This window comes from Callionymus lyra, chromosome 7 (genome assembly GCF_982586985.1).
Source record: "Callionymus lyra chromosome 7, fCalLyr1.hap1.1, whole genome shotgun sequence".
Lineage (NCBI taxonomy): Eukaryota > Metazoa > Chordata > Actinopteri > Syngnathiformes > Callionymidae > Callionymus > Callionymus lyra.
In genome coordinates, this window is record NC_141824.1 from 22,932,441 (window position 1) to 22,960,184 (window position 27,744).

The 27,744-nt window shown below is 38.5% G+C and overlaps 2 protein-coding genes across 2 annotated transcripts; both read right to left on the reverse strand.

The window, feature by feature from the left end:
- Positions 1-563: 563 nt before the first annotated feature.
- cwf19l2 (CWF19 like cell cycle control factor 2) lies at positions 564-16,661 on the reverse strand. The gene is made up of 19 exons (XM_087796159.1): positions 16,565-16,661; positions 15,832-15,942; positions 15,625-15,753; positions 15,389-15,505; positions 15,096-15,215; positions 14,909-15,002; positions 14,633-14,751; positions 13,637-14,147; positions 13,333-13,558; positions 12,602-12,701; positions 9,118-9,219; positions 6,837-6,965; positions 6,104-6,241; positions 3,395-3,607; positions 2,279-2,395; positions 1,967-2,122; positions 1,823-1,903; positions 1,635-1,736; positions 564-800 (listed from the first exon to the last, which is right to left on the reverse strand). The coding sequence occupies exons 1-19, from the start codon at positions 16,655-16,657 to the stop codon at positions 660-662; spliced, it is 2,799 nt and encodes a 932-aa protein (XP_087652285.1). The 5' UTR covers positions 16,658-16,661; the 3' UTR covers positions 564-659.
- Positions 16,662-17,399: 738 nt separating this feature from the next.
- Positions 17,400-25,238, reverse strand: alkbh8 (alkB homolog 8, tRNA methyltransferase). Its single transcript, XM_087795532.1, has 12 exons — positions 25,101-25,238; positions 24,425-24,558; positions 24,256-24,356; positions 24,039-24,170; positions 23,802-23,897; positions 23,507-23,611; positions 23,310-23,380; positions 21,765-21,871; positions 21,274-21,425; positions 20,102-20,373; positions 18,819-18,968; positions 17,400-18,382 (listed from the first exon to the last, which is right to left on the reverse strand). The coding sequence occupies exons 1-12, from the start codon at positions 25,236-25,238 to the stop codon at positions 17,813-17,815; spliced, it is 2,028 nt and encodes a 675-aa protein (XP_087651658.1). The 3' UTR covers positions 17,400-17,812.
- Between the last annotated feature and the right edge of the window lie 2,506 nt (positions 25,239-27,744).

Sequence of the window (27,744 nt, forward strand, 5' to 3'; positions counted from 1 at the left end):
TGACTCCTTCAAGAAACATCTAAAGACGTTTTTATTTGTGCAGACTTTTTCCCTTATGTTCTGGATCTCCTGTGTTCGTCTTATGTGTCTTGATCTTTTAAAGTATTTATTTTAACTGTGTATTGTTTTGATTGTTAAAGCGCTTTGTGACCCTGGTCTAGAAAGGCGCTTTACAAATAAAATTACTTACTTAATATGAATGACAAGAACGTCTCGTGGTCCATCAACAACACGAGGCTCCCCTGAAACATCACGTGTCCGAGGAGGGCCCGACAATGAGGAGCGGCTCTGAAGTGATGAGCTCGTCAAAACATCAAGAGTATGTTCGGGGGGGAAAAGAACGGCGGGGTCACACATGAGTGCAAGTCGCTTCATGAGAGCACACTTGCAAACACTTGTGGCTGCAATGATGCGACGACCTATAGAGTCACAGCTGATGATCACGAGGCTGGAGCAGGAAATTGAATCCCTGGACAAGAGATTAGCCAGTAATACAACCTCTGATGAAGTCTGAGATTTAATCAACCGACATCGTGAAGACAAACCACACACGGTGCTAAAAATGAACCATGATATCAATTTAATCGTTTTCTAAAAATGTTGTCATGATGAAAAACACGTTAAGATCCTGATCACGAGAGCGTGTCGACTCCTCGTCTTCACTTCTCAGTCTTGGTGCAGTCGTACGGCTTCCACCACTGAGCGAACTGCAGCACCTTCTTCCTCTGATCGTCAAAGCTCTCCCTGATCGGCTTCCTCCAGCGCCGCGGCTCCAGGTCCATCATTCCTCCGACGACTTCCTGCACAGAAATGAACAAAAAAAAAAGAAATGAACAAATTTATAAAGAAAATGTTTTTTTTCATGAATCATTTTAACATTGATCATGCATTTAATGATTTATAGCATGTCAGTAACATCGGAAATATTGTACGTAAATAATAATATTGAATTAAAAATGTCAAATGTTTTCAACATTTTTCTAATTAAATAGTTTTAAGTTTTTTAAGTATTTAATTCACTTAAATAATTACATTTTTGTTTATTTGTTTTTATGTGTTTATTAAAAGCTTGACAGTACAACCTTTTACATTTACCGAAAAATATGATATTGAATTTTAAAGCCTATGAATTGAGAAAATAAACCAATAATAGAAATGTATTTTTAAATTATTGAAATCAGAATATATGGATAAAAAGATAATTCATTAAAGAAGATTCGAATTTTAATTAAATTATATTTAAAAAATCCATTCAACCATTGAATTAAAAAAAATATTGAATTCAAAAATAAATGCAACCTTTTAATATAGAAATTGTTCAATCAAATAATTCTTAAAAAAAAAAAAATCAATGATTAATACTTGTGTTATCTCAAGGTCAAGGTGACCCGTAAGCTTGAAGACAAACAACCTTCCTGGCTTCCATAAATACATATGTGGTTGTTCACCTTGACCCAGAGGCAAGGGATACCACAAACACATTTGTTTTCCAGGCCTCCAGGTCACCTTGACCCAGAGGCAACAAGGGTTAAAAAGATCTACCACATTTTCAAGAGAAAAATTGAAAGTTTCAACATTTAAAATTCTAAATTCTACCCTTCGATATTGATAAACTTGCAGATGCATCTACTGACCTTGCCGAAGTAATGTTGGAATTTCTGTTCATTTTCAATCACGTGAGCGAACCCTCCCTGGAGTCCGAAGTCCACGGCAAAGTAGGGCAGACCGCGAGGAACCTACGAGGCAAGACACTTGGATGAGGCGAGGAAGGAAGCGGATCATCCTTCCACCTAAAAAAAAAGAGGGTAAAAAAGAAACGTACGGCTCTCCGGATGTCTTTCGACGAGAGGTCCACCACCTTCTTGTTCATGGCCCATTCGTCGTCACATTCCATGATGGCTTTCTGCACGTGCACACGTGTCAGACAAACCAAAACAACCTTTGATCTCCAGAGTCTTGAATGTACCTTATAATATATGGGAGCCATGTCGCCCAGCTCGCGGGGAAGAGGGATGCACTCCAGGACCATATGTTGTCTTCTGTGCAGGCTCATGTTGGTCTCCATGAACACACAGTCCATCTCCTGAGACTCGAACATCCGAACCAAACTGCGCCGGAAAATCTGTCGGAACAAATGACAAAATTAACGGTGAAAGTCCAAACACTTCAACTGGATCATTATTGTGATCAACACATGAACATGGATGACTTTTGAACACAAACACTGGCGACACCTGGTCGAGAGGATGAGCCGTTTATACGGAACCAACAAACCGACCTGCAACTCGTCCCAGATGTCCTCGTCCAGTCCGGTCGCTGAGCAGTGATGCTGCAGTGGACAGATGAGACAGTGGCCTTCGCTCATGGAGAGTCCTGCAGGAAGACTCAGGTAGACCTGCACACACACACACACCGAGGTTAGATCATCTACACACACGATTAAACAAGCAGCAGTGCAGAGTCACATGTGTTTTGGAACAGAATCCATGAAAATAAAACACATTTCTTGATGTAAAAATGTACTCTTTTTTTTTTTACACAAGGATCTACATCTGCTGCAAGTGAATCCATTAAGTAGATCAGTGCCATCAGAATAAAGAATGGTTTAATTGTAATTCAAAATGTTTCTCTTATAAATCCAAACTAATTTAATTCAACAATTTCTAAATTGAAAGATTGACTTTTTTTAATAATTAAATAATTAAAAAAACAAACAAACACATAATTCCAGTTACTAAAAACTATTCTAAATGCATTTTCTTTTCAATTTCTAACCCTTTAAATTCAATATAAAAGGTTATACAATTATAATGCTTTGGAATCCACCATAATGAATAGAGTGTTGCTTCAATGTCGTCATGTGATCGTCTGCGAGTCACATGATTGGCTGACAGCTGTAATAAGTTGCTCTGTAGCGATTTGGTTTTGTCTGGTTCCACTATTATAACAACATTTTTATATTGAATTTAAAGGAAATGTATGAAAAAATATTGAATTTAAAAAATGTTTTTTTGAATCATTGGAATTAAAATATCAAACCCTATGTGTAAAAAAAGAAATAAATGTATTTTAAAACGTTATTATTAAAATAAAACACAAATTAAACCTTGAATTATACAACTATAGAGTTTAAATAATAAATAAAAACTAAGTCAACCTTTCAATATAGCAATTATAGAACTTAGATATTCAAATATATAATTAAATACTTTGGAAACAACAACAAAATCAATTAAAAAAAGTACTGATACCTCTACATTACTTTCTCGCATCATTCAATGTGGATTATATTAAACATGCATCTTTCTTAGAAACCACACTTTGCTGAAAGATACCGTTGCACCACACACGCCTGCAGGTCCTGGTCAGGGACTGGCTGGTGTTGCATCATTACCTTGCTGCCGATGGCGATGATGAGGTGCTTCTGCAGCTCCGGGCTACTGAAGCAGTGTCGACATTTGTCCATCGAGGCGGCCAGCATCCTGCTCTCCCCGATGGCTCTGTTTCTCATCCTCTCCTCCTCCCTCCCTTCACCCTCTTTCTGAGCGGCGCTCGACACAAACATGTCGTCCAGAGTGTAGTTGTCGCCGTCCGTCTTCCCCATCATCTGCAGGATGGATGGATGACATATCTTTGAATGCAAATTCTCAACCGTTGTGTCAGTATCAAGATTTTATTTTCCAACTATTTGCCCGACAAACTTCCTCTTGGAGCGTGTTCTTCAGCCAGACCATTCTCAGTTTCTGTCCATGTCTGTGCATTGTTACCATGGCAACTGTGCAACAGGTTGAACATTTGTGCTGAAGTGTGTTTTCATGACTTGTGTGTAGGAGTGAGTGTGTGAGTGTAAAGGGTATTAGTCTCGTGCACGGGTCTGCAATCTTTTACCTTCTGCGAGCTACACTGGTGACCAACATTTCCTCACAACTTGCATGTAGAATGTAGTGACGTGCTTCTCTAATACTGTCCACATTATAGAAAGATGTTTTTATATTAAGGGATGCATGTGTTTGTGAACTCTTCTCGTCAATAGAAAGTCTCTGGAGAAGTTGCCATGAACTACAAAGTAATAATTCGGCCACAATTGTTGTCCACATTTTTAAATCTAAACTCCCAATCAAACTTTGGATTTCTTGCCAAGACTGGACTCTCCTATCGTCACCGTCGTCCTGATCTTCTCGACCAGATCTCATTACAGCAGCACAGAGCAGATGTTTGACTGGCAGCTGACAAACCATTAAGAAAGTTTGTAGAAATTTGCAGAGAAACGCTAATTTATTGAGTCAATTTTCCAGCTTTTTCCATCAGAATATAGTGTTTATCGGCCAAGCATTGGTAGGCAACACATGTATTTGTCCTATCTTTTTTATTTTAGATCCTGAAGGAGCATTTTCTAATCTCGACAGTACAATTCTTGTTTGTACAGCAACATGAAAATTAAGCTTGATTTGATTTGATACTCAGAGGTGTAAGAAAATATCGATACACTTAATTATCCCACTATTGTTACAACTTCATCAAGACTCGTGTTAATTCTGCAACACCATTTAATTAAAATACAATAAAATAAATACAATTAGAGTTAAGTTCTGTCAGCATTATTTGGGGGTTTAATTTGGTCTTTGCCAGGAGTTGTATGTGAATCACAATGACACCAATTGACACCAAAACCCAATCAAGGCAGCGAAATCTGTGCTTCCCGAGAGAGCTTTAACACTAAAATATATTTTATTCAGCAGAAGCTTTCATTCGAAGTACCTTAACAATAATGTTGTTGACTCAAACCTCTTCATCATTGCTACACAATCAATAAGCTGGTACATATTCAGTCAGTGATTGTTGGTCAGATAAGTACGGTTTCATTCAAGATCGTTTAGAAGCCAATGCAGCACTTTTGGTGGCGGATGCTAACCGTGTTATATAACTTACAATTTAAACCTTAGCATTATAAGTTTGACGAGAGCAGACGAGGCGAAAGAAGGCTGTAAGGGCGGGAGAAGACAGATGATTAAAACTGAAGCAGATGGACAAACAGATAGGGATTTACACAGATGATTACAGAATGGAGGACAGAGACTTAAGGAACGAGTGATGAAGGAGAGATGTCTGAAAAAAAATACCGTTTCCTGTCTGTGTCGTCCTCCAAGATCATTAATCTATAGCTGTGATTAGCCCGATATTAATAGACACACTGCCATGGTTACTTGATGTATTTTTAGAGCCACTCTTTGGATGTGCAGAAAGTGTGTTAATGAGTGCGTGTCCTTTTTTGACCACACTACGGCGCGCAAGTGAGAGTAGGTGACTTTTAGTTTGACTCTTTCAGTGAAGGAGGGACAGGAACAATGAAGGAGACAGTCACCAACATTTGTCTTTTCTTTAACCATGACACGAGAGCCTCGGTTATATAAAAAACACCATATTTAAAGAACAAAGGCAGTAAACAAGAGCGAATATTGAAAATCGAGTCATACTTTCACACACTCACTTTACACCCTGTTAAATAGTTGGTAGTACTGTCTGAGTGTCAAGTCAAACTCAGACTTGTGTTGTTTATACGACCTAAACGGTGTCAAGTCTTGGAAATTTGACTTTCTAAAAAGTCAGTGTAATTGGTTTATAAGCACTTGTGTTTCATAATCTTGTTTGCTTAACATAATCACTCTAACAATTAAATCGGCTTCATCACTAGACATTTTAATGAAAGTAAATTTTGAATCCAGACGAGTCATTATCTTTCACTTGAGGTCATAACAAAGGCCGGCCAGTGTAATTATTGTAGAAGCCACTTGAGACATATTGTTACCTATAAATCAACCCTCACCCTCATTAAGATTGTTGTTGTTCATTTATTTTGGGTGATTAAGGAGTGTATTATTAGTCCCAAACCACAGGTCCGGTCTGCGAGGTATTCGCCACACAATAAGAGAAAACAAATTTTTAATTTCTGTTGTATTGATGTCGGCCCATAAAAGTAATGCCAACAATAAACCAGTCCATGGTGCAAAAAGGTTGGGGACCTTGTATCTAGGAACAAATAGTCTTTGGCATCAGTTGGAAAATTAATCACATAACTCATTCTCAAGGCCATTTTGACACAAACCTTGCCCGCCATCCGTGAGTAGAGGGCATTCTGATCCTGAGCCGAGCTCATTTTCTCCCGCCGGACCATTTCCTGCAGGCCTACACCATCGTCGTCCTCGAAGTATCTCACACGCTCACCATCAACGTGTGTCTCGATCTGAAGAAATTTCACACATTATTTTGTTTATTTAAGGAGGGTCATACATGACATGACTTGTTCTAACCACTCGAAGACCTAGAAGATTATTTTTTCCATTGCAATAAACAAATCCCTGATTTTATATTACATAAAAAATAATAGAATCAAATTTTAACACTTGCCATTTTTGACGTATAAGAGTTATTATATTATATTACAATTCAATATTTAAGTCAAATTGTTCAATTATTGTACATCAGAATTGAAAATATATGGAATCAATAGATAGTGCTCCAATAACATTAAGAAAAAAATACATTTTTACACAGTTAGGAAAGTAAATTAAAAAATGATTTAATAATAAAATTCAGAAAAGCGACCAGAAATAAATTCTTAATAATCGGGTGTGGTACTTGGAGAAATTTGTCAAAAAAGATTGATTTTAAAAATACAGGTCATATAATAATTCATAATATTATTATTATTAAATTATCTCTCACATCTTCAAATATTCAGTGTCATTTAATTCAGAGGGGGAAGCAAATAAAAAACATGGTCATGTCTGAGGCTAAAGAAAGACACAGATATTCCACATTTAATTTTGTGTTTCTACCTTCTTTTTCTTGCGCCTCCCTCCGTGCGACTCGTGTTGTCCAGACGGGACATTGACTGGCCAGGCTTGACCAGAATGATCTGTTCTGAATAGCACGAGCTCCTGCTCTTCTCTGGAGGGACCAGGGGCCTGTAGAGAGGGGAAATAAAACCTTTAATAATTTAACATTGGTCTGACTGGACGTCAAGATACCAGCATGGTCATGGTCATCCCTTTCCTGAACATCATTGTAAGAGTGTACCAACTTGTTTACTAATCCGAAAGAAAGAAAGAAAACGACTAGAGACGGAGAATATAAAATCACTGCAAACATATGATGGACAGGCATTGGAAAGCGATGACAGCCAGACATAAAGAAAAAAACTCTGGTAGCCGAGAGACGGTGAGATGTCAGAAAAATTGAAGAACGTTTCTTCTATTCTAGCAGACAAGTCGGGCTAAAAAAAATCCACATGCGGGAGCAAAATAAAAAAGGAGCCAGACGACAGGCGCAAAGAATTGAAACGCTAAAAAGCGAAGACAACTGAAAAGTGATGTTGGTGGGAATTGCCTCCCCCTGGTAGACAGTCAGAGTCTGTCTCGAATTTAAAATGTGGATGCCACACACGGACCCACTCTTACTTACTTTCTTCATAATGTCACATTTATATTGCAATGAAGTTTCATCTCATCCTACAGGAGCCCTGTGTAGGTTGTTTGCTGATGCAAGACGTTCGTTTAGTTAGTTTTATTAACTCTACCAGTTTATTTTTCAATCCAAGACGTGCAAGCTTTAAATGTATGTAAACAATTTGTCCTCTATCCCTTTCTTCCCTTCATCTTTTCATCCAAAGAGAGCAAAAGCTTGACTCTGTATATTCTTGACCATCTGACAGATTTTGAAAAACAATATTCTTTCCTAAAACAACATGCTAAACCAATGAATGTCGAGTTCAAAGCTGAAATATTGTAAATGTGTTAACGTAAACAACTCCTTCAAGAAACATCTTAAGACATGTTTATTTGTGCAGGCTTTGCAAAGATTTTCTGAGATTAATGTGTTGTTCTCGGTGTTATCTTGACCTTTTAAGTATATATTTTATTGGGTATTGTTTTATTTGTTTAAGCGCTTTGTGACCCTGGTCTAGAAAAGCGCTCTACAAATATTACTTACTTACCATTTAAATCATGGATACCTCTTGCATAAACTGTTACTAATCTACACTATAAGTCAGGTTTAGTTATTGACATTAATGCTCACAAACAGTAGCAACAATGCATTAGCATTTGTTTTTACTTTTCTGTTAGACCAAAATCTTTTATTTGATTGTGTCAAACTAAACAGTTATTTCGGTTGATAAATAGATTGATATACATAAGATATGCATTACCTTTGTTTACAAGAATTGTTGACAAAACAAGATAATTGTCGTAGGTGAAAAACTTAAACGTGATTAGCTTGAATCAAGTTTACTTTGAATATTGTTCTCCATTATTGATAATGACCGAACAGATCATGCAACCGTCCTCTTCGAGACAGCTGCACAAACATGTGTGTGCGGGGACAGAGCTGAGGAGATAAGCAGTCCTGCCGGAGCAGAGTAATTGCCATGTGTTAATTGCCTGTCCTCCAGACACAGACAGGATAGAACATATAATCTCTTTGTTCCCTTCTCAATTTGTCACTGTAATTTCCAGCTCACAGACGGGTGCTCCAACAACTCCAATAACAACCGTAGACACTTGTATGCAAAGGGAAGACGGCTATATTGTTTTTTTCTCTTTTAGAGAAAACAGGCAGATGTTCCGACAACACGCTGTGTGTGTGAAAGTCAAGTTCATGAAGATTCCGCCACAAGTGTTTGGATTAGCATTCCAAGCACAGAGGAGGGAGAAGAGAGAGCGAGGGAATACATCCGGGGAGATCGTGTATTGTCTATTTTTGTTTATACATCGACACAACCTTTCATAACTTTTCGGGAAAAGAACCCATTGCGAGGTAAACAAAACAACAGAAATAAACACAGTGCAGGTGCATGAGCTTCACTAGAGACACAAGCCAGAATGTTAGTTTATATATTAGATTTTTATATGCATATACTGCAGTCTTTCAGCAGGGTTCCGGCACTTATTCTCTTATATTATGATAGCGACACGTTTGAATACATTGTTGCACAATAATTTGTAATTTCTGAGAAATCGTAAAATATATATTTCCAAGTGTTCTTTAAACAAAGCTCTTTGTAATCGAATTAAAAAAAGAGATTCAATTCCACTTATTGAATCAGTGTTTTTTACCCACCTGGTTCTGTTTTTTGTCTTCATGAAGCTTCTTTTTGGCAGCGAGAAGCTCTTTGGCTCTATGAGCAGCATCCAACTGAGCTTTCAGCTTTGCCACCATAGCCTGAAACACAAACACACAAACATTAGTGGACTGCAAATAAGTCTGGAATGATTAGATAAATGCAGGGTTGATAGAACACAATTTGCTGCTACAAAATCAGAAACATTTGGACTTGTGAGCTTGAATTTTCTAAAAAAAAAAAAATGGCCACATCACCTTCTCTAGAAATAAATAATCTGTGCGTGATATAACCCTCAAACACAAAAAACAAATGTTTTGTCGCAGTCGCGCCTCTATAGGATAGTTCATGTGCACTTCAACCATGATGCATGAAGACGTATGGAGAGTGCTTAAATCAATACGGACTATAAGTAAACAGTGTGAAGTGCTTTTAAGATCAATACCTTGGAAGGGGGGGGGGGTTAGTCACTGTCGTTGTATGTAGTGATCAAGGATCAGAATGTTGTTATATGTTGTTTCTAAGGCCCCATGATTTAACATGCATTTTAAGCACCGTATTGATATCCCATTTGTGAGACCATGTTGTTACACAGGGTTCTCGTGTGCATCTTCAGTGACCACACGGTCTTCATATTATTCACAATATCCTACAGGGAGCCTGTAAGCAACACGTTTGATTTTTCAATACATTGAATCACTTGTTAAGGCAATACATTTAACTCACAATCTACACAACACACCTTCAGTTTGGAATATAATTACAAAATAAATAAAATATTTAAATAATGATGAACAAATGTTAAATTTGGCTCCTAGAATAATCTTTTTTTACGCAAGAGAGGCTCTTCTGTCACTAAAGTCAATGGCAAGGACTGGTGATCGTCATAATATCCCGATGGAACTTCTGCGCTGCTATCATGGATGTAGAGCCGGCAATTATTCTCTTGCCGGCTAAGCTTACAGACAATCGGAGACGTCTCAGACCATCGATCCCCACGATCACAATAGGGAACGTCAATTCATTGACAAACAACATCGACGAGCGGTCTTCCCTCAACAACCAGCAGATCTACTGAGAGAGTAGCTTGTTGATCTTCACAGAGACGTGGCTTACTCAGCTCACTCCGGACCCTAACGTGGACCTGCCGGGCTTCACCATTGTAATAGCCGACAGAGACACACACGCTTACTGGAAACGCAGAGCGGGAGGGCTCATCATGTACGTGAATAAACGCTGGTATAGCCCAGGACATGGTACTGTGAAGAAAGTCTTGTGTTGTCAGTATTTAGAACTTTTGGCTGTTAGCCTGTGGCCATACTATCTACCACGCATGTTCAGTCACGTGATCGCGAACTGTGTTTACATTCAGCAAGACTTCAGAATCAGCACCCTGACACTTTATCATCATCCCTTTTAATCATGCCAACCTGGACACTGCCTACTTTCCACCAGGCAGTGGGTTGTCCCACCAGGAACAACAGGACAATTTACCTTCTTTATACCAAAGTCTCAGGTTCAGCACGCACAAGACCCCCTGCAGTTTGACTACTGGCCTGCGGTTGGTGTAGAAGATGCAATTTTTAATCTCCTACTTCAACCTGGATAGAGGAAGCGGCTCAGTGAGGATCCTGTTCCTGTATTTCTCAAGTGCCTTCAACACCATCCAGCCCACTCTGCTGCAGGACAAACAGACACAGATGCATGTGGACCCTGGCCTGGTCTCCTGGATCTCGGACTACCTCACTGATCGACCACAGTACGTTAGGCTGAAGGATATCACGTCTGACACTGTGGTATGAAGTACAGGAGCACCTCAGGGGACAGTACTGGCCCCTCTCCTCTTCACCATCTACACTTCAGACTTCTGAGCCGAGTCTCGTCCAGAAGTATGCTGACACTGCCATTGTTGGATGCATTAGGGACAGATTGATCAGGAGGGCTGGCTCTGTGGTTGGCATGAAGCTGGACTGACTGGTGACAGTTGCAGAGAGGAGAACCACTGTCCATCACGGATGATGACAGTCATCCTGTCAACACTGTCATCAGTGAACAGAGAAGCGGATGAAGTGCACGAATGCTCTTCCCCAGATCAGGGCTCCAGAATGCGCCCGAATAAAGAATTTTGAGTGGTCGACTATATTTGAAATTACGGTCGAATGTTGCGCCAATCATACATTAAGACCTGCGCCTAGATAATTGCTGCAAAACTAATTAGAAAGCTGAAAATGAATGCGCCTCGCCCTGGCTGGCCGATTCAAGCATGACAACCTGGTCCCTGCCCCCTCGCTTGTACCTGCAGCAGAAACCCGATCAAATAACCCCCCTGATGCAGCTCCATGAGGTTTTGAAAATAAGTATTGGTATAAATGTGGGCATTTCCTAAAAAAAATTTGTAGCTTTTTTTTAAAATAATGCATGAAAAGAACAAACGTTTTTGTCTATAACTCTAAAAAGAACAATTACCCTGAAAATAATCCCACATTGGTTGACACGAGGGTGAGTAGAAAATGAGTTAAGTTTGAATTTTGGGTGAAATATCACTAACATTTTATTTATAGTTTGTTTATATATAGCATAAAGGAAAACAAATAAAGTGAACATTATATGGAATTATATTTCACTTTCAAAATTCGGCTCCCAGTGTTTTCCTTCCTGTAGGAAACGGGTCCAAATGGCTCTGAGTTGTAAAGGTTGCCGACCCCTGTGCTAAAAGATCATTATATACCACACATTGCCAATTGTTTTGCACCTTTCAAAGTAGGCTTTTCTCTTATAATCTATTCAAATACTTTATTCCAGGTTTTTAACATTGATTGATAGGAGTATTACATGTTATGGCCAAGAGGTTTGCTTTTGCTCCCAATTTATTTATAAGTGGTCCTAACTTTTTGAGGAGCACTGTGCTCCTAGGCAAAAAATATGTCTGGAGAACTGCCTGATGCAACATTAATAGACTCGGGGACTTATTCATTGCTTGTGCTATTAGAATTTATAATTCTATTCTAATTGGGGGTAGGAACAGAGTGAAAGCATGATAATGTTAATCTTTGCATCCTTTTTTCTTTGTGTCATTTTCTTTTAATCTATGTTCTTTATTTTGATCCATGTTCTTTATACTTGAACTGTTTCCACCCCTTGGAAAAAGTTACACAAATTGGGAAATTGAAAAGAAATGAAGATACAGCAGACTTGTATCCAGAGAGAGCCCAAGCCTTTATGGGGCACCAAGCAAAATGTAATTTGGGCTCCCCCATCTATGCCGTCACCACACCAAAACAAATGGCAGAAGACATTCCCATTAGCATCTTCCAAAAAAAGTTTTACAAAAATAAAATAAATGAAATACTTAGATAATACTACATAAAAAACACCAACCAACAACATTTGGATTTTGAAAATGTTCAAAGTTAAAAACATGACAAGAAACAAGACTGATATTTAACAACTTTGGTAAAAAGAAAACACAACTGTCACACTCACCGTGTTGCCCATGATCTCTGCCTTTACCAGTTTAGCTCCTAACTTATTCATCTCCTCCTCTGACATCAATGGAAGTTCTTCTTCCTCTTCACTGCTCTCACTGTCAAATCAAGCAAACCTTTAAATAAATACTTCTGCACATATGTTAAACATGATTTGTTATGTCCATTTATATGATTGATTTATTCATTAGATGATTGAATGTTGTTATATTTGATCTTAAATATTAAACACGTGCACCTTTATAAGGAAATAGGTGATTGATATTTTGTAGAACTGTGCAACGTAGGCTCAGATTATGGATCCATCGGTTAGATTGAGAAACAAAGTTCAAAACACTTAAAAGCAGAACAAAGTTCTGCAGCAGGACCTCAATATTATTAGAGCTAAAATAATGTTTTGGCATCTGAGAGGCCGTACGAAAAAAAATGCATGACAAATGATCCCTCTCGGATTTATAAATACACGTTTCAAGCTGCCCACGATGAATATTTTTGGATAAAATGGGCGTTTTGGACATTGACATTGATACAGTTAATTAAAGTCTTCTGTGCAGTTTATAGTTATCATATCACAAAACTGCAAGTTTCTCAAAGGATGAAAAAAAAGGCCATACATTGAACTTTTCTTCTCAATAACTAAATTATGTAGGAACTTCAATAATGTGGCTTGTCCTAGGATCTTGGACATTCATGAGTAGACTTTGGACAATACAAGTGTAGCAGGTTTACCTTGATGTTTCCACAGTCGCCTTTTCACCAGGTCCGCCCTCCTGAGAGGTTATCGTCTTATTGACCCCGTTTTCCTTCTGAACTTTTTCATGAATTTCAGATTTACTGGCAGGATTGCTTTTCTTTTTCCATTCAAACATGTCAGAGTTCCGTGACACATGATCCTCATCATCAGAGCTTGGTTTCACAAAAGCAGCAGATCTCTGTGCACTTGATGGAAGCCGAGCTATGAAGGAATACATTCAGAAAACAAGACTTAAAAACTGAGGGGGGGTTGAGATATGTTGAATAATTTAAGACACACCTGAATTACTGTCATCATCTTCTGATGGTTTGAGGAAACGACCTTTGAGTGACCCCAGAGAAAGATGACGATCACCATACCTCCCAGTCGAGGAAGATGAAGACGATGACGGTGACTCATTTGACCGATGTCTATCTTGATTTCTCTCCCTGTGTTCCTCCCCGGCATTCCCCCTATATCTCTCCCTGTATCTGTCTTCCTTTCCACTTCTGTCTTTCTCAGAATCTCCATCTCTTTCTCTACCCCTGTCTTGATGCATCTGTTCCTTATCTCCATGTCTGTCTCTGGAGCTTACCGTCTCCCCTCTTCTGCCAGAGTATCTGTCCCGTTCTGAAGGCGAATTGTCCCTGTCATTTCTTCTCGGTCGATCCCCATCCTCTTCTCTTCTCCTCCATCTCTCTCTAGGATCCTCTCTCCCTTTTCTCCATCCATCTCTATCACCTCTTCCTTGTTTCTGTCCATAGACAGCTTCTTCAGCCTCAGCCATTCTCTGCTGGAATATTTCCATTGACTTGGAAAAAAAAGAAAAAGAATAATTTACATCACATATATTACATAATAATGAAGTGATGGTTGTGTTTGTTTAAGCCTTTTCAATAATCTTGAAGAGAAAATAATAATGGATATTAATCTTAATGCTAAGAGAGTGCCAATAGCAAAATATCTATTATGTTCATGTTTAAAAAGGAAAGATTGTTTTGGTAATTATATAAATCTAGTGTTTTCCAAACATCTTAGAGTCAATGTTACAGCTTTAAAAAGTAAGTAATTTATATTTGTAGAGCGCTTTTCCAGACCAGGTTCACAAAGCGCTTAAACAATCAAAACAATACTCATTAAAATATATGCTTAAAAGGTCAAGACAACACCTAGACAAACACAAGAGTCTCAGAAAATCAAGGAAAAGCTTGCACAAAGAAAAATGTCTTGAGATGTGAAGGAGTCAGTAGATCCATCGAGCAATGATTGTAAGCGACATAAGCAAATACGACTCACTCCATATCTCTCTGCAACAATGGCATCAAGGCTGCGCCTCTCCCTCTCCGCCTGCTCCTTCATCCTCTGGTAGCTTTTGCGCAGCCAACTCAGTCCACCATCATTCACCACCGCATTGGCTGGAAGGTTGAAAAAGTATGATAATGTGATATTTGTGTATTCTGAATAAAGTGGGTGCTTTAGCGAGAGGCTCTAAAGGTTCAATAGGGGGGAATGATACTCATTTGGAAAATACTTTCTTTGTGCGACATTCAATGCAATGAACTGTGTAATAACCTTTCTTGGCTGCAGCGTCAGCTTGTTGCACTGGCGGGAGACCAGATCCGCCGTCTTTCCAGTAAGGGTTTAGCTCCAATTTATGCAGACCAGCCTTAAAAATAAGACAGAAAAGTCAAAAAATTCATAGCATCACCACTTGAATGTCATAAAAAGCCAAATCTTGGACATAAAACACTCAACTCACCTGTTCAATGGCTAAAGCCTTGGCTTTTTCCTCCTCTTTCTTTCGTTCTTTTTCAGCCCTTCTGTCCGTAGTTGATGTGGTTTTCATGGCCAAAAAGTCAAATGTCATCCATTCATCTCTCTAAAGAGGATTAATAAAGGAATAATAATCAAACCCCTTATACATTTTAAAGTCCAATTTTGATATCATGGTGATGCAAAGGTTTATCTTAAATAAGGATTACAAATACAGTAGGTAGTATATATATTTCCCAGACAACTCTATTTACTTAACCACCCTAACAAACTTGGTACCTGAGAGGTCAAATTCTGACCAGACTCAGTCTCCACTGGTTTCGACTCTTCAGCAACTTTCCATGGTTTAACTGATTGTGTTTCAGTGGTATTTTCCACCCATTCTGTTTCCGAGGCCTGCAGGAAAGAAATCGAGAAACACAATGAAATAAAAAGGGGAAAACTTCATCTAACAAGGCAGACCTTTTTACTTTATAGCAGCAAAGTGGGTATAGGGAAAAAAAAGCACTACTGACCGCTGAGCTGCTACCACTGGATCCATCGTCCTCTGCAGCCTCTTTTTTCTCTTTCTTTGCCTTCTTTTTCTTCTCTTTTTTCTTTTTTGATTTCTTCTCTTTCTTCTTTTTGCTCTTCAGTGATCCATCCTGAGAGGATTGTAATGAGAATTAATGGTTGGTGTTGAACACAAAGATGTCAATCATTTACATTTGTCAACCACTTACACCAGTTAGCTGCTGCAACCTCTGGTCGATCTCAGGAAGCATCCATGTGTCCTCCCCTCTCTCCCTCTTCAGCTCCTTCCTCCTTTCCTCTCGCTCGAACTGATGCTTGGCCTAAATAATCAATACAAACATTTGAAAGTGTGAACAAATATTTAGCTAGTGAAAAAAGGGAATTTCAATTCCCTCTACCGAGGACTAAATCAGAGAATAAATATTAACACATATATTAGACAGTATTTATGTGGTGTCTTTATGGTTTATGGCAGAATATCATTATTTGACAAGTACTAATTCAGGTCCAAGTCAATAGTATCAACAGTTAGCACGGACAAGCAGGAAAGATAATGAGTTAATAGCCGACTCTCTGTATTTGTTAAAACTAGTATGTGTTCCTTGTAAACACCAGGCAGCATCTGTTTTAACAGTGTTGCAGATAACACATGCAAACAAGCGTGGGTTTGAACTTGGTAACAACCCTATCTGCTTCTGCAGTGTTTGGCCTTTTCTGCACGTTTAATCCTACACGACAACCTGTTACAACGACAATATATAACGTATATAACTAGAAGAACATAATAAGTTGGATAGAAATTGAAGAAAGACGTCGTCCCAGCGATTTAGATTAGCCACATTAGCTATGTAGCATCCACTAGGAGCCAACACTCTTGATCCCTGAGCGACAGGAAAACACAACATTAAACCTTTTTTTTTTAATAAATCTTTTCTGTCTTACTTTTTCTATCACTTCGTTACGAGCCTGTCGTTTTCTTTCCTTCTCTTCATCGATGCTCCTAACACTCTCAAAATTCACACCGTTCGTCGCCATGACACTGTCGTTAATGTTTTTGTCTGTTGTCGTAAAGCAAAGCAGTTTACGACCATACGTACATGAATAGCGCCATGTTTGTAGTTTTATATCTGCTTCTCTTCGCTTCATATTCACTGTATGTTTGTCAATAATCGTATCGTCGTGTCAGTGCACTTATTCAACAACTTAAATGGATGTAATTGATACTTTTCATCACTAAACAGTAAGAATAAGTACACGTATGGGCGTCCTTTTTTCTGACTAATGTTCACTGAATCTGTTGTTTGGCTGGTATAAGAAAAATAATCTGCTTCCATTGGCAGAGAGACATTATGAAGGTTTTACATTTAAGCTTTAACACTTTTATTTAATAAGTTTTTAAATATTTAACACTATGTAATATTATGGTTATGGGCAATATGTGTTGGAAGAAACAATAAAGGGAGAATTTCACAATATATATTTAAAATAAATCATATCTTTATCTTCACAGCTTGATAAATCGACACCTCCTTCCCCCTGAGAATCAAAGGTTAATTCACCTGGATTCACTGACCCACTACCTTAACAAATAATCAATCTCTATTCCACATCAGTCAATATTCCATTAACCTGCCATTCATTCTTGTTTTACAGATCACAGCAGAAGAGACAGAATATCACTTTTATACAATAGCTTGAAGCAATAGCTTGTAAATTACCTTGTAAAAAAAACAACACAAATGCTTTGTCTGGAGTAATGTTGTATTAATAGAAAATGAAGAAGAAATTGACAAAATATCCCTTTTAAGGCAGAAATAAAAATGTACATTTGTGTGTCTGTGCACACATGGTTTCTTCTCTTCAAGATCTGTTTTTCCTCTTTCCCTGTGAGTGAATCCCCAACAGCATGAAAATGCCACGTCACACCTGACCTCTTTCCTTTGAAAAGGTCAGACAGTGTTTGCCGTTTAGCTGCGGCTCAGTGAGCGCACAGAGGTCAAGAAAAGTGGAAATAGAAGTGGGAAGAGAACGGATGTTTCTGATCAACATAATGTTTGCATGAACCACTTTCTTCTGCTTGTTTCCAGATTTTTTTAACTTAATTTGCAGAATGCTTGGGAAAAACCCCAGAATAGATTATTTTTATTTGTTAAAGAATCTGCTCATGATTTTAAAAACATATTCAACAACTCATTCCAGAATCTTGTCCTTCTCAAGTATGATGCACCAGTTCCCCTGATCATGGTAGCTGTTCTGAATTTGGATTCCAGCAACCTGACCACACAAACTCTCTAGCTCCCCCTGGCGGAACACGTGATAATAGCGGTGGAAAATGGGTGCGGGGTTCTCTACCAGCTGTGACTTTGAAGCATAGCTTGTTCCAGAACTTGACTTGTTAATGGAGTTTGACGAAATCTCTTTCATGTCACCCTCTTCTGCTTTGCTTCCTGTTGTCCGGTCTTTAAGATGCCAGGGTACCAAGAGGTCAGGGGAGTTAAAAGAGGTCCGATTCTTGTGAACACTCAGTTTGCCATCGGTGGCTCTATCAACGTTAGTTTTTCCGTCGTCTTCACACTTTTCTGAATCCTGCCTTTCATCCTGAATCCTTAAATCAGAGTCCCGCTTTTCTTCGTTTTGGTCTTTCAAATACTTGGACTTCTGTTTATTATACTCTTGTTCAAAGGCCCAAACGTATATCAGAGCGCGTCCTCCAGGCTTCAATAGTCTCACCAGCTCAGTCACTGCATCTAGACGGCGTTCCTGCAACAGATTAACACACATTGTCCTGATATTGTTGTTGACGAAATGACAAACTAAAATCAACCACAATCAGCCAGACATACCCCCGATTATGTATTTTATTTAATGAATTCATTCAATTATAACAATTATTTTACCCAATTACTACATCTAATGAGACATATACATATGCAGCTGGAGGAAGATGAAGCATCCATCAGAAGATTATTTATTGAATAAAAACTAATAATTTACCAAAATTATTATTAGTATTATTTTGTGTTTTAACGCAAAGGTGAACAATAACAGAACATTTTGTCAACACAGTCTTGTGTTTTATAAACTCAAGATTCCTGGTTTTGCCGCTAAAACGATTCATTTTTTGAATATATGTTTAACTAAAATGAATAATAATATTTTCAAGTTGAACGTTTCTTTTTATCCGATTTCTTCGTACCGGTGTTGAGAAGTGGTGGATCACGGCTATGGAGATGCAGGCCTCACAGCTGGCGGTTCGTAGTGGAACACTCAGGGCGTCTGATACAAATGCCTGGAATCCACGTTCGGCACAGATATCGACAAGTGTGCTGCTGCGGTCACAACCCATCTGTACCAAGATACAGAGACAAGGGAGGCAGTCCAATTAAAGAGATTGATCATGGTTAAAACTACAGCATGTGAACCATTGGATTGAGGTGGAACCGATGACGTTGTTTTCAGACTCATTAGGAAGAGAAACAAAGGCAGTTGGGAGGTGAGTCCAGGGATGCGATATTAATCTTCACAAGTCAAGCGATCTCACCACAGAGACCGAGCTGTGACATTTGTGCACAATTTGTGTCAATCCCCTGCTTACACGCAAACACGGACAGGAAAAAGCTCTTTCCGTTCCGATCAATGTGGTGGAGGTGAGGTGTGAAATCCAAGGAGAAAGTACCAAGAATTGAAGAGCAGCAATAAATAATGCAGTGAAAAATAGAAAAACACACAGAAAGTGATGAAGAGCTGCACTTGGAAACAGATGAGTGAAAATTTAAAAATATTACCTTTATATACCATCATATACATTTACCTAAACGTTTAGTATATTTCCGTAAAACCTTAGTTAAAGTAAGAGGTACATATCAAAAACATATGAAAGAATTAAATGCAGCAAAATTGTTTATATAGGAAAAAGTTAATCTTTATCTCATTGAAAAGAAAAGTATATTTTTCTTCTTAACCCTTCTTTTTATCTCAAGGTGACCTGAAGGCACGAAAGAAAATGTTAGTAGTATCCCTTGTGTTGTCTCTGGATTAAGGTGAACGACCTCCCTGGCTTCTAGAAATACATATGCAGTGGTGAAGGTCGATCACCTTGACCTTGAGATAACACAAGGGATGACACGACTAATCAAAAATTGAATCCAAGTGAATTAAGTAAGTTAAATAAAGTAAGTTAATGGTCATTAAATTGCTTAAGTTAGAAATCCAAATAAGCATTTTTCGCTGCTATATTATATAACAGATTCCATCGGAGCTTCAATATTTATTATTTAAATGCTCTGATCGTCCGCCTGAAGCTGCTGTATTTCTTCTCATTCACGACTTCCCGTTCGTCAACTTTGCCTTCTTTGCATCAAACCTTTTCCAAAATAATGTGACCTTGCGCAGACCGTGATCTCCGGAGGAAGTGCAATAAAAAAAGAAATGAACAAATTCTCTTCAGGGACGGAATGTGAGATATGAGGTGTCACTCACAGCTACGACCTCGGGGTTGACTCCGAGGTATTTTCCGTTCCCGCAGCCCACGTCGGCCACGACGCTGCCGGCCGGGAGGGACGAGAGGAAGTGGCAGACGCGAGGCCAGGGGGAGTGGCGGGTGCTGCTGAAGTGAGACGCGATGGCGTCGTACACCCGGTGGACGTATTCCTCCTCGAGACGGGTGGCGTCGGCATGGCAACGAGGTAATAAAGGGGGAGAAGGCGGCGGGGTTGATTGAGATTTTTGGCTGTCACAGGCAGATGGAAACGCTGAAATACACAAACATGAAAAAAGAAATGATTAGAATGTTGTTGTAAATATATAGTCGTTTATTTTCCTTTTATGCTCACAGTTAATGTCGGGCTCAACTAAATAACGGTGGTCATTTATAAGTCTTCTTTTGACTTGTACAAGTGATTTTTCTCTGAGTCTCAGTGATGCTCCCCCGAGAGTTAAGCCAATTAAAGTGGCAGGACAACTAGTCATGACGCTCCCCACTGAAGTGCATCAGACACCAGGGGCAGAGATGAGTACTGATATCCAGGATCGTAATGGCCCCAGTTCTGAAGCAACCACACTGAAAAAGCAAACCATTTTCAGTGTTTCTTATTGGCTTTTCTTTTAATGTTCAATGAAGAAAATATTTGCAGAAAGTACAGAAATTCAAAATGTTTTCACCAGAACTTGTCTGGCAACCCCTCATGCACGTCAACCTGCGCACATATAGAATATACCTTACAATAATACTAGCAGAATGCAACACAGGCTAAGATTTCACTCCAGAGTAGTATTGATAGAATGTACCACAGGCCAAGATGTCACTCCAAAATAAGACTAGCAGAATGCAACACAGGCTAGGATTTTCCTCCAAAATAATACTAGCAGAATGTAAAATTTGGTTTGATATGATGAAAAATGTAACGCCAAAATAACTCATAAACTCATAAATCAAAAGTCAAAGTTGTTAGCAATGGAACCCCCCTCCCGCCAAAAAAAACAAACTGACTGAACATCTAAGTCAATATCGGTTACAATAAAAGCATAAAGTGTGTTTCCTGAAGACAAAACTATTTTCCATTTCTTTATTATATAAATAACCCAAAACAATTGTGTTGAAGACCTTTATCGTCTATAAATAATAGAAAGGGGATGTTGAGAAAAGTACTTACAACAGCAGCACGGTTCATGCCTGATCTTGCGGAATGTGAAAGAAGTGCGGACGCCTCTCTTGCTCAGGGTAAGATTGTTGAGGTCACTTTGTGTCTCAGTGGGAGATAGTGGGTCGCTGGTCAGCACAGTGTCGAATTTACGCGGTGTGATCCTAAGAAAGAAAATGTACTTTTATACACAAGGCTATTTATGTAGTTGCAGAACAGAACCAAAAATGCACAAAGACAAAGAATACATCTGCCAAGGAGCTTAATTCTTATGACTTGAAATTTAAATAACGTGTTTTTATTCATGTTTTTGCAAGTTGTGAACAGAGCTGATCACTGTGAAGAAAAGTGAGGAAGCGTTCCAGATGGAACTCCAGAAGACTTTTTGAGCAAAAAGCCTGGAGAAAAGGTCACTCTTGAACACGGGCTCGACTGTGAGTTGACCTGAAGTTTACATCAGAGTAAATTGATTCCTGGCAGGTGGGACAGATGCTTCAACCCACCCGTGTGTCCAAAGGTATCTGCTTTCTCCAGTCATCACCAACAAGCTGCGAGCTGGCAACAGGACGTCAGCCATGGGACCCTCCGGATGCCTGAACTCCATCACGGTCTGAAATAATATAAAGAACAAGCAGCATAGATCGTCATTAACGTGATCCACTTTTGATTTTAGACAGTAGTCATTTGAAATTACTTCAAAATTTTCATGTAGCTAATTTAATTACATTTTACATTCATAATTTTAAATGGTTGCATTGCATTTTAAAATGAATTACTTATTAAATGTTTAATAAGCTAGTTTAGTTAAGTTTAAAGATTTTTTTTTTCTTGTTTGTACCTTTGTGAGTATTTCTTATCCTTGGAAATAATTATAAAAAAATATTATAAACATATTTATAGACATTTATATCATATCTTTAGGTAAAAGTTATATATAATTCTATAATGATTCTGTAACTCTTAGCTGCCACTAATAATAAATTATTATGGTGTGTTTACAACACATATTTACTTTAAAAAATATGAATTGATTTCTAAAGGAAGGAAAAGAAGCCTATAATCTTCAACTAAACAGTTCTGATGTATCCCGGGGAGCATGAGGACCCCAGTGTGTGTGTGTTCCCCCACTAAGAACCAGCAAAACCGTCTCCACCCGGCCGCCGTGCTTGATCCTAATGGTTCTGTACAGCATATAACAGCATGAACTCTGCTGGGAAATTACAACCACACTATTTCAGACTGCATCCCCCAAACTTCTGACAGCGGCAAAATTGGATTCTGTGATGAGGAGGGGTAAGTGGTTCTTGAAACTTTGTGTGTACATGCAAACAAACAAACACAACTGACCAAAGCAGTCAAGCACACATTCAGCTATTCTAACAAACCCACAGATAGTTGTAAAAATAATGTATTGTGTTAAGAGACGCAATTAAGACACACATAAACATAACAACGAGTGAGTTTCATTTACTGCAGAACAGTTAGTACTGATGAAAGAAATCACAAGGGAAGCAACATTATCAATGCAATCTAAAGCATATTAAAGTCAATAACTTATTTTACTGCTGTCCGATTACGAACAATTCCTCAATTTGATTCTAATTTTATTGTAATCCATTATTTATTTTTGCACATGTCCACTTTAATGTTCAAGTTTGGAGACACATAGACATCAAATTTAAAATCAGTGAGATCATTCAAAGGCTCCTTCACATCATATACTGGCATGAAAACAACATAACAATGTGTTCACGAAGTAGGGATGATTGCCTATTTGTTTTAGTTAAATACAATAAAAACAACACAACACAGATATGTGGCGCTCTCTAGAGGATAAACTGGATAAGACGATGTTGCTCGTGGATTTAAAGAGCGGTTCTGATGGATCTATTTTTGCTACATACAAGGTTCAAGCTACTGAAACGAGTGGGGTTTAAAGTAATAAGATGGTGTCCTGTGACTGTTGCGCTAGTAGTAGATCATCTCAGAGAAGATAAAAGTAGAAGATTGAAATTAATGGAAAAAAGATCGAACAAAGGGGTTCTTACTTTTGATCCAAGGCTGAATGACAGGATGGTGTCTTCGAATGCAGAGTGAGTGTCAACGTGAGGAGGGATTCCTGGAAAAATAGTACGAACAAAGAAATTACATACATAAAGGGAAGGCGGACCTGACTATACCATTGATTTAAAAAAGTTTTTTATGTTTATTATGTTTTATATTAGGATAATAAATAAATTATAACCTTGTCCAGGCTCATACTGGTTCACAGTCAGCTGGTCTGGTAGAACATTTATGTAACCATGGGCCAGGCAACGATCCAGAATAGGCTGACAGACCTCAGGAATACCTGCAAAACACAAAATGGATCAACATTTTCATGATCATCATCATGAAGATCAATCACTGAGGCAATATGTATTCTCAAGTTATCAATATTGTTACACTTAAATCTTTATAATGGTGTAAAACAAAAGTTTGTTACATTCGTAGTCCAATTAAAACAGATGTCCACAGTGACATAAAAGGAAACAACTTACCTGCAGCTAAAGGCTTGTCTTTATCCACGTTATTGTTGTCATATCGAAATTCAAATCCATAATGTTTGACTTTTCGATGCTTTAGAACTTTTTGTGCTTAAAAAAAGACAAACACAGTATCGATTAATGCCGATTCATTTTTGTTTCATAAGATGAAGTCAGAAGCGAGCCAGGTAGTGACAACCTCTCCCTTACAGCAAGGGTCTGTTCCTACATAATGCTAGCTACTAAACTCACCTGTCACATCACCATCAGAAGATGACCAATCCACGGCGGCCAGTAGAAGTAACTCCTCCTCTTCGGACAGAAAGCCTTCTACTACTTGTAGTCCCTTCGGTGAGGATGTAGACAAGTGGTCCTGACATTTAACTGCAGAAACAAATTAGTTTAATCTATCTAATAGCTATATCTAATCAATTCATCTTGAATTTCAAAGACACAAATTTGACAATACCAGAGTCAACATAGCTGAGGTATAGCGTGACACTGCTTTCACCACACTGCAACTGTTGTCCATTCAATTGAGCGAAGGCTTCTAAAGCGCTGTCCTGGGAGCTGCAGGGAGACATTTTTTAATCAATAGGTAATTTGATAAATGAATTACCAGCTAATTTTGCCCAAACCTGTATTTAACAAAAGCATAAGGTTTCTGCGGCGGCATCAACAGGGTCTCTACAGGTCCAAAGTCTTTCAGCACAGAAGAGAGTTCCTCCCTGCTGACACCATTTCCGAGACCACCATTGGCTATGACTAAACACTAGAAAAGAAAGAAAAAAAGTATGATGAAGAAGTACATGTTGATACACCTTTGGATAATAAACTTGGATGAAATAATCTGTTTATCATTAATGTTCAAAGTTGATATAGAATATGTTCAATATATTTTAAAGATGTATGTAACAACCTGTGACATATTACATCACATCAGTATTCTATGAAAGATTTAGATTAAATCTTGACTGAATTTAATGTTTTCGTAGAAGAAAACAAAAAAACAAACACTTTTTTATTTGTACCCAATATTCTTTAGCAAACGGGGTAGTTACAGGTCAATAGCATTTATTATTCGATTTATGTTGTCAAATGCATTGATAAACACTATAAATACAGACATGCCACCAAGAGCGATCCTAAATTATATGATATTGATATTACAGCAAGTAAACAGGCTGGAAGATGTATTATATATATATATATATATATATATATATATATATATATATATATATATATATTTATGTCGTGACAGTCTGATCACTAACTTTCCCAGACACGTATTTAGCATTTCCCAGGCTGTACCTTTGTCTGCTGAGTCGTTGTGTTGATTCCTTCGTGTCTAAGCAGAGTGTGGCTCCCTTTCATCTGTTTTTTCAAAACTTTCTTCTCGTTTTTGCTCCTTTTGACAGCTCTACTGTTTTTCTCCACGCTAGCCTCCATGGCGTCCCCTCTTACTGTGTCCGGGTGAAACATCGGACGGTGATGATTAGTTCCACCCTCGGGATCCCATGTAATAGTAGTCAGTTTTCAGAATTAAAATCACAATCAGAAACTTTTATTGCCATTGTTGTTTTCACATCATAGGATTTGTTTTCGTAGAAGTACAGGATAAAATAATGTAAAAATTAAAACGCACAAAATAAGCAGTAGAAACAGATTTGATCCAAACAGTGCATTTTTGTGGTAGTTTCTAGTTACAAATGGTTAAAAATGCATGACATTTTTTATTTGTGTGCCCTATTTAGTTGTGCATCAAACATGTATTTTGTATTTTAAAATGCAGATAACATGCTGATATCACTGCTGAACTACAAGCACCTTCAGATACCACTTGTAAAAAAAATCAGGAAAGAGTGCTGCCAATAAAGTTGCATGGAATCAAATGTACTTAATAGTAAATATGCAGGAAATCAGTGGAGCCAGAAACAATGTTAATAATCAGAAGAAACTCCAGAGATGCCAGTTAAGGTGTCAGGGATCAGAGGTGCCAGTGACAATGTTTGGAATCAGAGATGCAACCTAAGTTTTCACAGGCTCCAAGAAAAAAAAGCCAAATATCAGTAGTGCTAGTAATGTCAGAGACCCCTCTATAAACAAGATAAATCAGCATACATCAAGAAACATAAAGGAGTTTGATAGATGTACGTTTTATCTGGTTGAACGTGTGCAGTATGTTAAGAATTTGTTGATTAGTAATAGTACTCTGTAAAATACCATGACCCTCTTTAAGCGCCTTACTTTTTTAGATACATATAAAGGCTAACACTCTCATGCCCACATTAAAAGTGTCTTGTCATAGTTTTATAGTTTGAGGATTATTTTATTGAGCCACATGACCCTCACATAAAAACAAACATGCACCAGGGCTCATCCGTGGGTTTTGGCACCAGCAATGAATCAAACCTATGTTATGTCTGTTTGTTTGTTTGGCATTCCAGATTGAATCCCTTCAGCCATACTCAACCATGTAACCAGTTCATATCATCAGGCATAGAAACAAGAACCTATAAATGTGTTATTTTCTAACGCATACCTCTGAGGTCAGATGCCAGAAGTGTCTGTCCTCGTGTTTTTATTCACCAGTGAGCTGTGCTATGAAGCCTCACCTGTCTTTGGTGGTTCAAGTGATTGTATCAGCAGGCTACGCTGGTCAGACACCCTTCTTAGTCTCCATGGCATACTTAAATGAGCAGAAAACAACAACCGCTAATTCTTGAAAGCACAACAGAAATGCTAATGACAGTTATATATAAGTGTGTTTATGTGTAACTAGAAAGATTTTAGCTCATTTCAAGTGTTAAAAAGCTTCTTGACTTATAATAAAAGCCAAGGAGAACCACATGAGTCCTTGTCAGAGACCCTGGGGAATCCCAACAACCTTTGAAAACATTGGCAGACATTCAGAAGTCAAACTCGTACAGTATATGTTTTCTAATTGGTCCTTGAGAAACCAGATCTGCTTTTCAAACCTCTCCCCGGCTGGAAGGACTTTAATAATCAGATATTAATACCTTCTTGCAGCGTGCAAAGATGGTGAGAACTGAGGTGATGACATGTCAAGGTAGCAACTCTCATGCCAATTAAAGTCCACAGCACTTTGTCGGAGATGGAAACTGACTAGTCACGTAGTACATTGGACTCAAGTATTCAGTTTGCGTTGGATACGTTCAGGAATGCTCAGTGGCAGCTTGATTGAGTTGTTCATGCAACACTGTTTTTACATACTTGACACTTGTTTTGCATTACAATAAATGTATATATATCATGTATATATATGTGTGTGTGTGTGTGTGTGTGTGTGTGTGTGTGTGTGTGTGTGTGTGTGTGTGTGTGTGTGTGTGTGTGTGTGTGTGTGTGTGTGTGTGTGTGTGTGTGTGTGTGTGTGTGTGTGTGTGTGTGTGTGTGTGATCTTGACTGGAGTATCTGATTGATTCTGTTATAAAAACTCTTTTGGGTTTGTGAAACAATAATTATCATTACCCCAAATTATGTGGAGATTTGCATGAGTCAATACTATTTAAAATTGAAGTAACACTCATCAGTATCATCGTACAACTATAGAAAAGTACAGCTAACAGGGCAGCAAAGAATGTGTGGAATGGTGACTGTTAGGCCATGTTGACACCCGTCTGTCTACGCCGATTTGAAGGAAAATCCTGCCAACACTTTCCTATCTTGAACACACGCACAGCTGTCAGATTGGGCGACTGTCCACCCCACACAGAGATTCCTGCACACCCTGCCCGGCAGTAGACCTTGTGACAATGGGACTCCCCGACGCTGGCACACGGCCCGAGTGGTAAAATGGCAGCCGTTTTTATCTGTTAAATCCTCTGGGAATGACCTAGGAATCTTGGGATGGAGAGGTTTAGGAGAGCCTGCAGACATTTTGTCCTTTAGTGACTCCAGGTCATTCATTGGAGAAGGTGTGTGTGTACTGAAGGCT